General features: G+C 45.7%; 1 protein-coding gene across 22 annotated transcripts in view; it reads left to right on the plus strand.

The window, feature by feature from the left end:
• The window catches only part of DNM1 (dynamin 1), a 214,887-nt gene that overhangs the window by 189,711 nt on the left and 9,181 nt on the right, over window positions 1-15,995 (plus strand). For 15 of the 22 annotated variants that reach the window (XR_013221217.1, XR_013221219.1, XR_013221220.1 and 12 more), the window contains 3 exons: window positions 572-742; window positions 2,692-2,933; window positions 3,024-3,239. Coding sequence is in view for 18 of the 22 variants with exons in the window: in XM_077284430.1 (XP_077140545.1) it covers window positions 572-742; window positions 2,692-2,933; window positions 3,024-3,239 (629 nt within the window). In the remaining 4 variants the exon portion in view is untranslated. Of the gene's footprint in view, window positions 1-571; window positions 743-2,691; window positions 2,934-3,023; window positions 3,240-7,581; window positions 7,643-9,017; window positions 9,055-15,995 lie in introns of those variants that run through there. The other 7 variants (XR_013221218.1, XM_077284437.1, XM_077284438.1 and 4 more) reach the window with 2 other exon arrangements.

Here is a 15,995-nt window from a genome sequence, read left to right on the forward strand (position 1 = left end):
TCATGATACTTTCTCTCCTGCTTCTTTAACAACCTCACTTTCCTTTCTTTTCCTTCCATGAAAAGGCCCCCGCGGCTCAAGACAGAGTTCTCAGGGGGGCTGCAGTTCTACCCTGGCCGTCCTCATCATTTTTATCCTCAGTTCCGTCTGTTTCCAAGTCTAGTCAGAACATTTAATTTGGGGTCTTTCCCTCTTTTTTTTCTCTCTCCTGGTTCTGACATTCTCCTGAATTTTCTTCATTAACATTCTTTTTATTTTGCATGCCTTGACATAAGACATTGAACCGGTCCAGCCTAGGTTGCCCTTAAGGGGTCTTTGTTTTCTATTACCTGACAAAGTTTTACCGCATTTCAGATTTTTCAAAATCATTTGAAAATAACCTTGACAAGGCATCCAGAGCAAAAAAAATATATATATACGAGTGATCAAATCCCAGTTTTTGGTTAAATATGGAGTCCCTGGCTCTTTCGGTTCAGTGTCGGTAGCAAACTATGCCATGGACGCAATTGTGAAGGGGTCTGCTGTTCCCATCCTAATCTCCTTCCTATTTTTTGCTTCTCTTGTCCTGCAGGCTAGTGAGTCCGAGGAGAATGGCTCTGACAGCTTCATGCATTCAATGGATCCTCAACTGGAGAGGCAGGTGGAGACCATCCGTAACCTGGTGGATTCCTACATGGGCATTGTCAACAAGACCATCCGGGACCTCATGCCCAAAACTATTATGCATCTCATGATAAATAATGTAAGTGTCTCAGTAGAAATCTCACTAAAAAAACACCTATTTAAAGAGTTTCCACACCTTTGGCATGAAAAAAAAATGTTTTTGACATGTTAGTGGTTACTTTAGCCCTTCTGCAATCTTTTTTTTTTTTTTTAACTCAAGTAGATTTTTGTTAAGAATATCAGTACAATTTACATATTATATTCTTGTTTTCAATACAACTTTTCCCCCCAACCAAACCCAAGCATTCCCAACTTATCCCGCCCCCGCCCAAGAAGACAGCCCACCTCTTTCAATATCACAGCCATCAATAATATTAAATGGATACCATCCCATGTAGGACCGCTGACCTCCTATTTGTTCTTACCCCCGTCTGCAATCTTTGTTCCTTTTCATTTTCAGCCCCACAAGTTTCAAACTTTTTCATGTATGAGTGTCTGTCCCAGTAATATAGGCTATAAGTGAAATCTGTGTGTATCTTCATTAACTCACATATCAGCACAGCTTCTATCCTGCACTTATTTCATCTTAGGCCTCTTTCACACGTCCAGATAATTCCGGTACCGGAGAAATCGGTACCGGAGTTATCCGTGTCCGTGTGCTCGCGTGGCACATCAGTGTGGCACACGTACGGCATCCGTGTGCTGCCCGTGTGCCGCCTGAGGACCACACGGACCGTGCAGGAGAGACAGCGCTACAGTAAACGCTGTCCCCCCCGCTGTGGTGCTGAAGGCGGCATTCATCTCTTCTCCCCCGCGGGAGAGAAGAGATGAATGATCAATTTTTTATTTATTTTTTGTTAAAAATAAAGTTGCTGGGACCTCCTGCCTCACATCCCCAGTGCCCCGCCCGGCCCCTTGCAGAAGAAATACTCACCCGGCTCCCGCGATGTCCCCTCTCTCCTCTCAGCGCCGGCCCCTTCTCCTGTGTGAGCGGTCATGTGGGACCGCTCATTACAGTGAGGAATATGCGCATATTCCTCACTGTAATGAGCGGTCCCACGTGACCGCTCACACAGGAGAAGGGGCCGGCGCTGAGAGGAGAGAGGAGACATCGCGGGAGCCGGGTGAGTATTTCTTCTGCAAGGGGCCGGGCGGCGCACTGGGGATGTGAGGCAGGAGGTCCCAGCAACTTTATTTTTAACAAAAAAAAACAAAAAATTGATCATTCATCTCTTCTCTCCCACGGGGGAGAAGAGATGAATGCCGCCTTCAGCACCACACAGGGGGGACAGCGCTTACTGTAGCGCTGTCTCTCCTGCGGGCAGTACGTGCACACGGAGGAGAGTGCACACTGTTCGTGTGCACGTGTACAGGACGTATTGCTGTACGTGCTGCCGGAGAAACACGGACATGTCTCCGTGTTTTGCACACGGACACACGGTCCGTGAGAACACGGAGACATGTGCATAGACCCATTCATTTGAATGGGTCTATGTGTGTCAGTGTCTCCGGTACGTGAGAAAACTGTCACTACACGTACCGGAGACACTGACGTGTGAAAGAGGCCTTATGATTTCCTTCTTATCTGTAGCCTATTTTCTCTGCCCTCTCTGAGACTGTATATACTCTCTCCCTCTCCAGACTGAGGAGATGTGTGCTAAGGTGTACATAGCTTTTAAGAAGACCAACCTCAGATTTTCTGTGACAGATACATGTGTTTTCATTGATGATTTAGGTGCTTGTAGTTTCGAACAAAATAATTTACACCCATCCTGGCCATGATAAAACTCAACTTTCTGTGCACCAACCATGATTTTAGGTTGGACAGTAATGGAGTAGTGGGCTTTTGCTTTTACACAGCTGCCAATCTGAAAAAAGCCAAGCTTCAGTGTATAGATTGATACAGGAAGACAGCTATGGCCTGAGCCTTTTGGACTTTCATCAGGAGATAGATTTGTGACTGCTATTAGCTAGAGATAGAAAAAAGACCATTGTATGGTGCTCACACTGCTTGTATTTGATATACAGACTAAAGATTTCATCCACTCGGATCTCCTTGCCAACTTGTACTCATGTGGTGATCAGAATACTCTGATGGAAGAGTCGCTAGAACAGGCACAACACAGGGATGAGATGTTGCGCATGTATCATGCCCTGAAAGAAGCCTTAAATATTATCGGCGACATCAACACGACAACTATAAGCACCCCAATGCCTCCACCCGTAGATGACTCATGGCTACAGGTGCAAAATGTACCCACCGGGCGCAGGTAAGCAGAAAGAAATGTTGGGGTGACATGTAATATAGGGATACTCTTCACTTCACATGATGTGCTCATTAAATGTCTATCGTAAATTAGGTCTCCTACGTCAAGCCCTACCCCGCAAAGGAGAGCACCTGCGGTACCTCCAGCCAGACCTGGGTCACGAGGACCAGCGCCAGGTCCACCTCCACCTGGCACCACCCTTGGGAGTGCACCACCAGTTCCATCTAGGCCTGGGGCATCCCCTGATCCTTTTGGTCCACCTCCCCAAATTCCCTCTAGGCCTAACCGTGCCCCTCCTGGTGTCCCTAGGTAAGTTTGTACGGTGTGAGAATAATTTTCTTAAAAGCACATTGTGCTTAATATCCAGCCAGAGACTATGACAACACCTTAATATTCTGCCTTTAATTAAATATTCAAAGGTGCACTAATTATCCAGGATTTAAGTATTTGAAGTTGTAGTGATCATTTTAAAGATTAGTAAGAACATCCCACACAGGGGAACAGTAGCATGACGGAAGTGGAATATAGCCAAAGGACAACCAGATAAGAGGACATACTGGCCACTTCTTTGTGTACCACAACGCAGTTACTTACTGTTTTGTCTGCCTTGGTGACTCCTCTCCACCAGCCGTCTGCTCCTTACCTACACCAACAGTGCCACTTAAAGGGGTATACCCATCTCCAAGATTCTATCCCAATATGTAGTAGATGTAGTAATAATAATAACACTAGTAAATACCTCCAATTAGAAATGTAGTATAGTTCTTCTGATTCGCTATGTAGCTTTCCCAATGTGCAGGGTATTGCAGTAGCTTAGGGATCCATGGTTACAACACTAGCAACTAACTGTCATTATATGACTGGTCATAACCTTGGATACCTAAGCTACTGCAATGCCCTGCACATTGGGTAAGCAGCATAGCAAATCAGAAGAACTCTACTAAATTTCTAGTTGGAGGTATTTGCTAATATTATTATTATTATTACACTTACTACATATTGGGATAGGAGGTAATACCCCTTTAAGTCCTTTTCTCTGCCTCTTGAAGAGTATGCGGACAAATTAAAAAGAACTTCATATTAAGGGCTGTTTAAACTTACACCTTACCAGGCAAAATGGACTCAGGTGTCAGCTGTGACACACTTGCCATAGGTTGTTGACCCCTAGTCCAGTAGTCATATATTGATCTCTTACGATAGGTTTTTCTAGCCGAGAAATGGCCCCTACAGCCAAATCATTCAGGGCTTAAGCCCTCCTTTCACTTTCACAGACTAATCTTGTCCGCACCCGCTAATATCAACAGGTTCGACAGACTGACTGTCTAATTTGTAGGGGGAGATAAGGATCTGGCAAGTCCGATTTCGGACTGTCCATCACTTTGTTCTCTTGGAGAAAAGTCGCCACTACAGGAGTCCAGCAGTGGCTCTCTAATAGAGAAGATGGCCCTCAGCGAAACGATTGGCTAAAGCCTTGTTCAGCTGACAGCCATCTATTTTGTATACTTCTTTGTCCAGCTACCTTATGTTATATGTTGGTCGGGTATATACCAGTGGAGACTTTACTGTAAGTAAACTTGCTGGTACAGTATTAGTACTGTTCTGAGGTAGTGACACCTTTTGATATGACGGGTTGTCCATTTTGGTTAATTGAAAACTCTTCAAATGTCAAGAGGACAGTGCCCGGGCCACCGCTAGATATATTACTTGAGATAGAAGTGACCTATTTTCAGATATACTTAATGTTGGGTTGATTAGTAACCTTTGAATATTGGCCTGAATTTAATGATATGGTTCATGTACATGTCAGCTGTAAGATCATGGAGATCTTTTGTGAAGCCCATCAAGTGTTCCTCCAATGGGGACTATTGATGCAGTGATGACCTAGAAGACATGGCCGGGTACAGTCACACTATCTGATGATACAGTAGTGTCATTAGGAATTAATATCATGGACCAGGATAGTCTGTATTTAGATTGCCCTGGACGCTTCTTGGTCCATTGTTGCACCAGACTGGCTTACTGATAGATCTGACGTAAAGTAATGGCTATGGACAAGGCCAAGATGTGAGGTCACTATGTTCAGACTTCTGATATCATCACATTGCTCGAGCCTAAGGATCAGGGAGTATTCTGTGTGCACATTCCGAGATCTCTACATTCACCGGTCATGATCATGGCGGACAGCATGCTACTGCATAGTGCATCTTACCACACTGCCACTACCATGTCATCCATGCTCTTCCCTTATTTCACACAGCTTTCCCTTCTACTCCATTCACACGGCAAGTCTCAATTCTATATACCCCCCACCTCCCGCTTCCTGCTTCCTAAAACCAAGTAGTGGCTACGCGTTTTATTCTGCTCGTCTGCGTTAACCTAATTTAGGCCACAGATGGCACTGACCTACAGAGCTTTCTCTACTTGGACCGCGGGATGCAGTTGGCATCTCTATGATACAGACCCCATACATTTAAAGGGTGTCTCCATCTCAAGAGACCAAGGTGTGTCTCTAGGATATGATCGGTGGTCGTCTGTAATCTTTTTCTTGCACAGCGCCCCCTCCGGTCACATGGCTGCGCAGAGAACTGCAGTCAGCCCCATTCACTTTGCATTTCTCAGCATGGCCCTGTGGCCAAGGGGCACTGTGCAGGAAAAATGTAGAACAACTTAATTCTCAGGAACAATAGGGGTCCAAGAGGTGGGACTACCTCCGATCACAAAAATGATGGTAATGTACCATCACTTTATGATAAAGGAATACAATTGTGGGTCTATTTCCATACCCCTAATAGACCTAACGAGCTGTGCCCCTGATACCTGGCTTCGAGGCACATCGTGTTATTTTCCTATAGGGTCACACCAGATATCTGATTTGCCTCGTAACTCCAACCCGAGCTTAACTTTCTCCAAAATGTTTTCCCATTTTTAGAGAGGTAAACCAGTACCTGGACAGCATACCTGACCAGAGCTTGTCTCTGATGGTCTGATGGCAGATGGTCACTTCCATTCGGCCCACTGGTTGACCTCCCAATAGGCCCTGCTGGTACTGGGGTGGGGGGGGGGGGATTTTATAAACATTGCAGCCTCTTATTCATGGGGGGAAAGGGAGTGAAACCCAAGGGAGGTAGATATACAATATAGAGGATGTATATATCAACCAATCAGAGTTTAGCTTTCATTATTTTTAAGTCCTTTACAACATGAAAGCAAAGACCATATAGGTTGCTAGGGGCAATTCTTCTACTCTATTTTATTATTAAAGGGGGTTTCTGATTTACATAAATAAAGTTCAACCCATTGCTTAATGAAAGGTTCTGCAACTTTCTTATACACCCTTACTTTCTATTCCTCTCTGTATTCAAAGTCATTGTTGTCACCAGTGAATGGAAAAATGCTTACCATAAAACCTATCTGGATCATGTCCTACAGGTCTAGGCCTCGATTCAAAAAAGAACATTACATTTCACCAGAACGTGCATATTTGTCAGTGGGACATGATTAGGACAGGTTTTCAGCTCATGGATGTAAACAAGATTGTTTCTATGCACTGATAACAAGTAGAGACCTTGACAATGGTCAGGTCATAAAAGACATTGCGTTATCAGTAGGTTGCATAGCGTTTCATTATGCAACCATTGAACTTCCATTATGTAAATCTGATTTAATTAGCATCTGCCTACTACAAGCGGTGGCCATTTTGTTTATCAACTCTCAAAATGGCCGCCCCAAATGATGCTTCTCTCATATATTTAGGCAAGAGGAGTGTTTGATCTCCCTTCTATAGAAGCCTAACGGGAACCTTTATCATTTTTTTATGTCTGTTTTTGTGCCCCCCACCTCCTCACTTCTCTTGTATATAGAATGAGGGTTCATTTTCCACAGCTAGATTCATCAATGACATCATGGTGAGATCGTCCGTCACAACTCCCTCTGGGATTTTGTGTCTGTGGATTGTGCTGATGAAAGCTTAACACACATGGCAACTGGGTTCTACTCCTAAATATGGAAAATACAGGGCCTCACTTAGAGCCTAAAAGAAAAGGTTTTTTTGTCTTTGTGGCCAATAGCAACCAATCAGAACTCAGCTTTCAACTTTTAAACTGCTCTGGTAAAATGAAATCTTTGCTGTGATTGGTTACTCTGCTCTGGTAAAATGAAAGTTGTGTTGTGATTGGTTGCTCTGGGCAATAAAGACCATTTTTCTTTTAAACGCTTTTTGTAAATCTTTGCCACATGTTGCAAAAGACAATGAAATGATTCCCCATAGGCTTTCAGGGCATAGTGAGAGCTGCAGTTTGACTACAGCTAGTGTAGGGTTGCTCATTCTCCAGGGTAAAAATGGAGACCGTGAAAAAAAAAAAAGTTGGAATATCCAACATCCACAAAAGTAATAAAATATCACATTTTTTTAGTAGATTAAAACATGAAAAAAGAAAACTCTAAAAACCATGATAGTATAACGGTCAACGCATTTCAAGCTACAATAGCTCTTAAACATGATTAAGAGCTATTGTAGCTCGAAACGCGTCGACCGTTATACTATCATGGTTTTTACATTTTTCTTTTTCACGTTTTAATCTACTAATAAATGTAGTGTTTTATTACTTTGCAGTTGCTGGATGTTCCTTTTTTTTATTGTTTATTCACTCAGGACACCAGCCTGAAGTCTCCGTGCACCGCACCCTTATTCCAGGAATTTCTCAACCAGGTGAGCTGGTGTTACGCTCCATTGTGTTTTTATATTTAAAAATGGAGACCCCTGGAATAGTTTTCAGATCTCCCCCTGTTACTGCCAAAATCCCATTAGCGATTCTGAAAGACTTTTACTGTCCCGGCAATTTGAACAGAGACTGAGGTGTCGAGGGTTAGAGAATAGGCATGGATCACAAGAAAAGCCATAGCGGGGCCTGGCCTGTAAAATGAGGGAATATTTTCATTAGTGTGTGCAGAGGGGAATGACCCCCTTGGGGGTGGATTATCACTTGCTCTGCCGTCAGGAGAGTCAGGCCAGCCCCCATACACATTATATGGAGTCCCTCCAAAATTGGCGGGTTCGGCCGATGTTCACTTAAGTTGTGTGGGCACCTCAAGTCCCTGACTCCACAAACAAATGGCTTTTTGTAATAGTCTTAATCCCACCTCACAGCCCCCAAGCCACCCATATTGCTTCGGCCTACTCTTTAAAATAGTCAGACAGGCTGTAAAATTTGAGGGAATCCCTATTCGTCTCATTATTAGCAATGTAGGGGACTTCTATTTTTTCTTCTAACTCAATGCATCTAAAATCTTTAATCAGGACACTTTTCAATAAGCTTTAAAAAATTATATTAAAAAATTGTTTTGCTTCTGCAGCTTCTACGCAGACTTATGCGTTTCCTCGGTAACAGACAACAAACAATCCCTATTGTAGTCTAACCCGAGAATCATGCTCCCTTTCTAGCCTGTGCTTTATTTCTTGCTAACCAAATATAAGAATTAGCAGCTCTACGATCAGACTATACATGGTTTATTGTTCTGTTACCATGGAGACACATAGATCTGCATAAGGGCTGTAGACACAAAACAGTATGAATTTTTTTTATTAAGGCCTATTAGGAATTATTTTTGTGAAGAAAAAAATGTGGGTCTTTTCAGACAAAAAAATCTGTAAAATGTGTTTCAAGACTCTAGTTAGCATGTGTAAGCTTCATCAAATAATCAGTGCAAGTAAATGCAATTTTTACTGACTTTTCAACCATCAAGAAGCAGCACTGACCAGACTGACACTACACATGACTTGGTGTCTATATGGATGGACCACAGATTTACCGATAGTGACTTTTTCTGCCATACTACAACCATACAGAATGTTCTATATCCACACGTGACCTACGGCGGGGTCTGACTGACATGTTGGCGTGTTTGTATATGACTACATCGGTCTCCATCTTGTTTAGGCACCCGGATTAGTCCAGCCATGGCCGTATATTAATGTATGCTTGTATGTACATGTATCATGGTCAGCCATGGCTCTGTGTATGCATACGTGGCCCTTACATGCTTCTGGCTGTGGCTGTTCTCAGCCTCTGACTTCATGTTATTTTTCAGAATAACTATCAGTGACCCATGAGGAACACTCGTCACGGTATGTCACGCATTTCAAGTCATGTGACCTGTGTGCCTCCTTTTCCTAGTCATGTGATCTTCACGTGTGTTACACCCATCTGCTGTATCTCGCCCTGTTGCCAGGCAGTTTCTTTTTGTTTTCATCATGACTTTTGCTGTCTGAAAAGTCCGAGTCCATTTCCACTTTGGTATATAAATTCTTAAACGAACTGCAGGAAGAAATTTTGACCATTAAATTTACTTCCAAAAAGATCTCACGGGTTCCAAATTTGAGGGTCAACCCAAATTGGGGTCAACATGAATTCAATTTTCATGCTACAGTTCTACAACTATCTAATAGACTTTGGGCCTCACTTATTAAACTGTCTAAATAAACTGTCTTTGAGGCTCATAGCAACCAATCAAAGCTTAGATTTATTTTTTTTTAAACTGCACAGGTAAAATAAAGCCTAGGCTGTGATTGTGACCCATAGAAGAGAATAAGGTAATGATCACACATGCATACTACCACTCCTATATAGACCCATAGAGGAGAATAGGGCAGTGATCACACATGTACACTACTGCTCCTATATATACTCATAGAGGAGAATAGGGCAATGATCACACATGCACACTACCGCTCCTATATAGATAAATAGGAAAGAATAGGGCAGTGATCACCATGCACACTACCGCTCCTATATACACCCATAGAGGAGAATAGGGCAATGATCACACATGCACACTACTGCTCCCATATTGACAAATAGAAGAGAATAGAGTTGTTCTAACACAGTGGTTCTCAACCTTTCTAATGCCGTGACCCCGCAATACAGTTCCTCATGTTGCAGTGACCCCCAACCCAAAAAATAATTTTGGTGGCTACTTTAAAACTGTAATTTTATTAGTTATGATTCGGAATGTAAATATCTGATATGCATTATGTATTCTCATTGCTACAAATCAAACATAATAAATAATCACAAAATGTTGCAGGAATCTCCTGCACTGCAACATGGTGTTGGGTGCCAGCACAGCCCGCACAGTGGTATATCCAGCACAGCCCGCACAGTGGTATATCCAGCACAGCCCGCACAGTGGTATATCCAGCACAGCCCGCACAGTGGTATATCCAGCACAGCCCGCACAGTGGTATATCCAGCACAGCCCGCACAGTGGTACATCCAGCACAGCCCGCACAGTGGTACATCCAGCACAGCCCTCACAGTGGTATATCCAGCACAGCCCGCACAGTGGTATATCCAGCACAGCCCTCACAGTGGTATATCCAGCACAGCCCGCACAGTGGTATATCCAGCACAGCCCGCACAGTGGTATATCCAGCACAGCCCGCAGTGGTATATCCAGCACAGCCCTCACAGTGGTATATCCAGCACAGCCCTCACAGTGGTATATCCAGCACAGCCCGCACAGTGGTATATCCAGCACAGCCCTCACAGTGGTATATCCAGCACAGCCAGCACAGGGGTACATCCAGCACAGCCCGCACAGTGGTATATCCAGCACAGCCCTCACAGTGGTATATCCAGCACAGTCAGCACAGGGGTATATCCAGCACAGCCCTCACAGTGGTATGATATGACGTCATCGCGCACCCGCAGTGTACTGTCAGAGGCAGAGCGGGGAATGATGGGAGAGGGAGCGTCAGGTGACGCTCTCTCTTTCATCATTGCATTGAACTATACCGGTGTCATAGACGCCGGTATAGTTAAATGCGGCGGCGGCACTGGGGGGGGGGTTCCGGGGGAGGAACAGTGCAGCGGCCCACTACTGGCATCGGCTCTTCTGGCATTTGCCAGAAGTGCCCGATGGCCAGCCCGGCCCTGCTCAGACCTGCCGGCCCGCGGCCCCTGACCTGCGGGGCCCGGTCGCAATGGCGACCGCTGCGACCGCGGTAGTTACGCCCCTGAACACAGTGATGGCGGCGGATCACTGCTGGGTACCGAACGGCTCCTTTATGGCGTGCTCTTCCGCAGCCCTTCAAGCCGATTACCGATGCCGGCAGCCGCGTTCTTCCTGCATCCCTGCATTCCGTTGCCAGATACGTGCCACAGATTCCGGATCTGTCCTGGCTACACCAAACAAGAAGGGGGGACGTCGGAAGTTGGTATCTCCCTAGATCCGATGCGCGATCTATTCATTTTCCTGCGGGGATCCCAAAGCTATGCCGGGAGTAAAGCTAGCAGCAGGGGCGTAGCTAGAGCTTTTGCCGCCCGGGGCTGTTCCCGAGTTTGGCGCCCCCCCCCCCCCCCCCAAACTTATGTGATTTTCACACTTAGTCATGTACCGACGAGCTCCTCTCCCTTAAGCTCCCAATGTTCAGTGAAAAACTGAGAGAAGCAGAAGAGAAGCTCGATGTCACAGGACCATGAGTATGAAAATCGCATATGAGTGAAGTGTTCCATGTGTCGACGACTGGAACCTGCAGAGCTGAATCCTGACATCGCAGCTTCTGAAATCTCACAACGCATGCACTGCACACTTTTAGGATTCTCCCTTGCCGGTGGACGGTCATGTCAGCACAAGTATGTGATTTGTATACTTCTGACCACATTCCGACTAGACGTGCCCGGCCTCACTCAGTTCATTTTCATTGAGTGAGGCCACACATGTCTAGTCAGCACGTGATCGCATGTATGTAAATCGCCAGCACCAGAGAATCCTGACAGTGTGCAAGGTGCACTGTGAGAAGTCAGAAGTCTGCAGTCACAAAGAATGACTGCAGACTCATCACAAACCTGGACATCCCCTTTAATGCTCCTAACATAAATAAAAACATGAGAATTAGTCAGTATCACAAATAACATTTACATCCAGGTACCTTATAGATGACGTTGCCTCTGGAGCCGTTCTTCTTTTCTTCATGTTGTCCAGACCCCATGATGCGTTTTCTCATCCACAGCCGTCTCTGCAGACTTCCATCTTCTCCGTTCTTTTGCAGAAAATCTCCACATGACGCCCTTAAAGATACAAGTGTCATTATAATGCTCCTGAATAAAAAAATTGCCCCTCACTATATTGTCTGCACAAAATATGACCCCCACACTGTCTGTCTTATGGTACACGCTCTTTACACTGACCTCCCCTTTCCATACTGGCCCCCTCTTCACACTGTCCTCTCAGACTGTGTCCCCCCTATAGGGCCCAGTATTTATACTGTACTCTCTCATCATACTTCCCCTCCTTGGTATACTGTCCCCTCCTGGCTGTGCCCTTACACTGTCCCCCATGCTACGCATGCACACATCCCAACACCCTCACTCCCCGTACTCTGTCCACATACGTTTTTCACATCGCTACCCATACTGTGTCCGCATACAATCCCCCGTTTGACCCCAAACTGTCTGCACCCATCCCCCATACTGTTTCCTCATATATGCCCCCCCATCTCCCCCTTTGCTCTTCATTTTGTGTCCTTAGATCTCCCCCACACATTAAATCCCCCCATCCCCATGACAAATCTCCCCCCACACACATTTAATCCCCCATCTCCACTCCAATTCTCCACACACAATAAATACCCCCATCTCCACTCACATTAAATCCCTTCCCCACAATAAATCCCCCCATCTCCACTCATATTAAATCTCCCCCCCCCCACAATAAATCCCCCCTCCCTACTCACATTAAATCTCCCCCCCACAATAAATCCACCCAGCTCCACTCATATTAAATATCCCCCATCCAATAATATATCCCCCACCACCACTCACATTAAATCCCCCCACAATATATCCCCCCATTCCCACTCACATTAAATCCCCCCCACAATGTATGCCCCCCATTCCCACTCACAGTAAATCCCCCCCACAATGTATGCCCCCCATTCCCACTCACAGTAAATCCCCCCACAATGTATGCCCCCCATTCCCACTCACAGTAAATCCCCCCCCACAATGTATGCCCCCCATTCCCACTCACAGTAAATCCCCCCCCACAATGTATGCCCCCCATTCCCACTCACAGTAAATCCCCCCCACAATGTATGCCCCCCATTCCCACTCACAGTAAATCCCCCCCCACAATGTATGCCCCCCATTCCCACTCACAGTAAATCCCCCCCCACAATGTATGCCCCCCATTCCCACTCACAGTAAATCCCCCCCACAATGTATGCTCCCCTGCACCTTCGGTGTCTTCAGCTCCACTGGAGCACTTACCACCGCTCTGTGTCTCCTGCTCTGCCGCGCAGGTGAGTGACGTCAGCAGCGTGATCACATGACCTGATCACGCTGCTGGCGTCGCTCTGACCCGGCAGTCAGAGCTTCAATTGTACTCGTATCACAGATACGAGTACAATTGAACACTGGGAGCCGGCGCGCTGCAGCTTCTGTGTGCCGGCTGTCAGCTTGACAGTCGGCACACAGAACAGCTGACTCACAGTGCGGGGGCGGCAGAATGCAGCCGCCGGGGGAGACACTGCGGACCGCCGCTTTAGGCGGCCCGACTGCGCCCCCCTGCCGGCTGCAGCCGCTGCACTGACTCACCCCCGCATTGTGCCGCCCCCAGCATTGTGCCGCCCGGGGCGGACCGCCCCCCTCTTCCTACGCCACTGGCCAGCAGTCCAGGCATACGGGGGGGGGGGGAAGGTGGATGGGGAGGTGAGAGAGGTGGCGACCCCTGTGTTTTGGTCGTTCGACCCCCCTCGGGGTCGCGACCCCCAGGTTGAGAACCGCTGTTCTAACACATGCACACTACCGCTCCTACAGTGGTTACAGAAGGTATCCAGACCCCTTTAAATTTTTTGCGCTTTGTTTCATTACAGCCATTTGGTAAATTCAAAAAGTTAATTTTTTCACATTAATGTACACTCTGCACCCCATCTTGACTGAAAAAAATGTAGAAATTGTAGAAAATGTAATTAAAAAAGAAAAACTGAAATATCACATGGTCATAAGTATTGAAACACTTTGCTCAGACACTCATATTTAAGTCACATGCTGTCCATTTTCTTATGATCCTCCTTGAGATGGTTCTACTCCTTCATTGGAGTCCAGCTGCGTTTAGTTAAACTGATAGGACTTGATTTGGAAAGGCAGACATCTGTCTATATAAGACCTCACAGTTCACAGTGCATGTCAGACCAAATGAGAATCATGAGGTCAAAGGAACTGGCCAAGGAGCTCAGAGACAGAATTGTGGCAAGGCACAGATCTGGCCAAGGTTACAACAGAATTTCTGCAGTACTCAAGGTTACTAAGAGCACAGTGGCCTCATAATCCTTAAATGGACGAAGTTTGGGACCACCAGCAGTCTTCCTAGACCTGGCCGTCCAGCCAAACTGAGCAATTGTGGGAGAATAACCTTGGTGAGCGAGGTAAAGAAGAACCCCAAGATCACTGTGCCTGAGCTCCAGAGATGCAGTAGGGAGATGGCAGAAAGTTCCACAAAGTCAACTATCACTGGAGCCCTCCACCAGTCGGGCCTTTATGGCAGAGTGGCCCTACGGAAGCCTCTCCTCAGTGCAAGACATATGAAAGCCCGCATAGAGTTTGCTAAAAAACACATGAAGGACTCCCAGACTATGAGAAATAAGATTCTCTGGTCTGATGAGACGAAGATAGACCTTTTTGGTGATAATTCTAAGCGGCATGTGTGGAGAAAACCAGGCACTGCTCATGACCTTCCCAATACAATCCCAACAGTGAAACATGGTGGCAGCATCATGCTATGGGGAAGTTTTTCAGCTGTAGGGACAGGACGACTGGTTGTCACTGAAGGAAACATGAATGCGGCCAAGTAGTGATATCCCGGATGAAAACCTCTTCCAGAGTGCTCTGGACCTCAGACTTGGCCAAAGGTTCACCTTCCAACAAGACAATGACCCTAAGCACACAGCTAAAATAGCAGAGGAGTGGCTTCAGAACAACTCTGTGACCATTCTTGACTGGCCCAGCCAGAGCCCTGACCTAAACCCTATTAAGCATCTCTGGAGAGACCTGAAAATGGCTGTCCACCAACGTTCACCATCCAACCTGACGGAACTGGAGAGGATCTGCAAGGAAGAATAGCAGAGGATCCCCAAATCCAGGTGTGAAAAACTTGCTGCATAATTCCCAAGAAGACTCATGGCTGCACTAGCTCAAAGGGTGCTTCTACTCACTACTGAGCAAAGGGTCTGAATACTTATGACCATGTGATATTTCAGTTTTTCTTTTTAATAAATTAGCAAAAATTACTACATTTCTGTTTTTTTTTCAGTCAAGATGGGGTGCAGAGTGTACATTAATGAGAAAAAAAATGAACTTTTTTGAATTTACTAATGTCTGCAATGAAACAAAGAGTGAAAAATTTAAAGGGGTCTGAATACTTTCCATACCCACTGTATATACACCCATAGAGGAGAATAGGGCAATGATCACACATGCACACTACTGCTCCTATATAGATCCATAGAAGAGAATAGAGCAGTGATCACACATGCACACTACTGCTCCTATATAGACCCATAGAGGAGAATAGGGCAATGATCACACATGCACACTACCACTCCTATATAGACCCATAGAGGAGAATAGGGCAATGATCACACATGCACACTACTGCTGCTATATAGACCCATAGAGGAGAATAGGGCAATGATCACACATGCACACTACTGCTCTTATATAGACCCATAGAGGAGAATAGGACAATGATCACACATGCACACCACCACTCCTATATAGACCCATAGAGGAGAATAGGGCAGTGATCACACATGTACACTACCTCTCCTATATAGACCCATAGAGGAGAATAGGGCAATGATCACACATGCACACTACTGCTGCTATATAGACCCATAGAGGAGAATAGGGCAATGATCACACATGCACACTACTGCTCTTATATAGACCCATAGAGGAGAATAGGGCAGTGATCATACATGTACACTACTGCTCTTATATAGACCCATAGAGGAGAATAGAGCAGTGATCACACATGCGCACTACTGCTCTTATATAGACCCATAGA

Source organism: Ranitomeya variabilis, chromosome 2 (assembly GCF_051348905.1).
Source record: "Ranitomeya variabilis isolate aRanVar5 chromosome 2, aRanVar5.hap1, whole genome shotgun sequence".
Lineage (NCBI taxonomy): Eukaryota > Metazoa > Chordata > Amphibia > Anura > Dendrobatidae > Ranitomeya > Ranitomeya variabilis.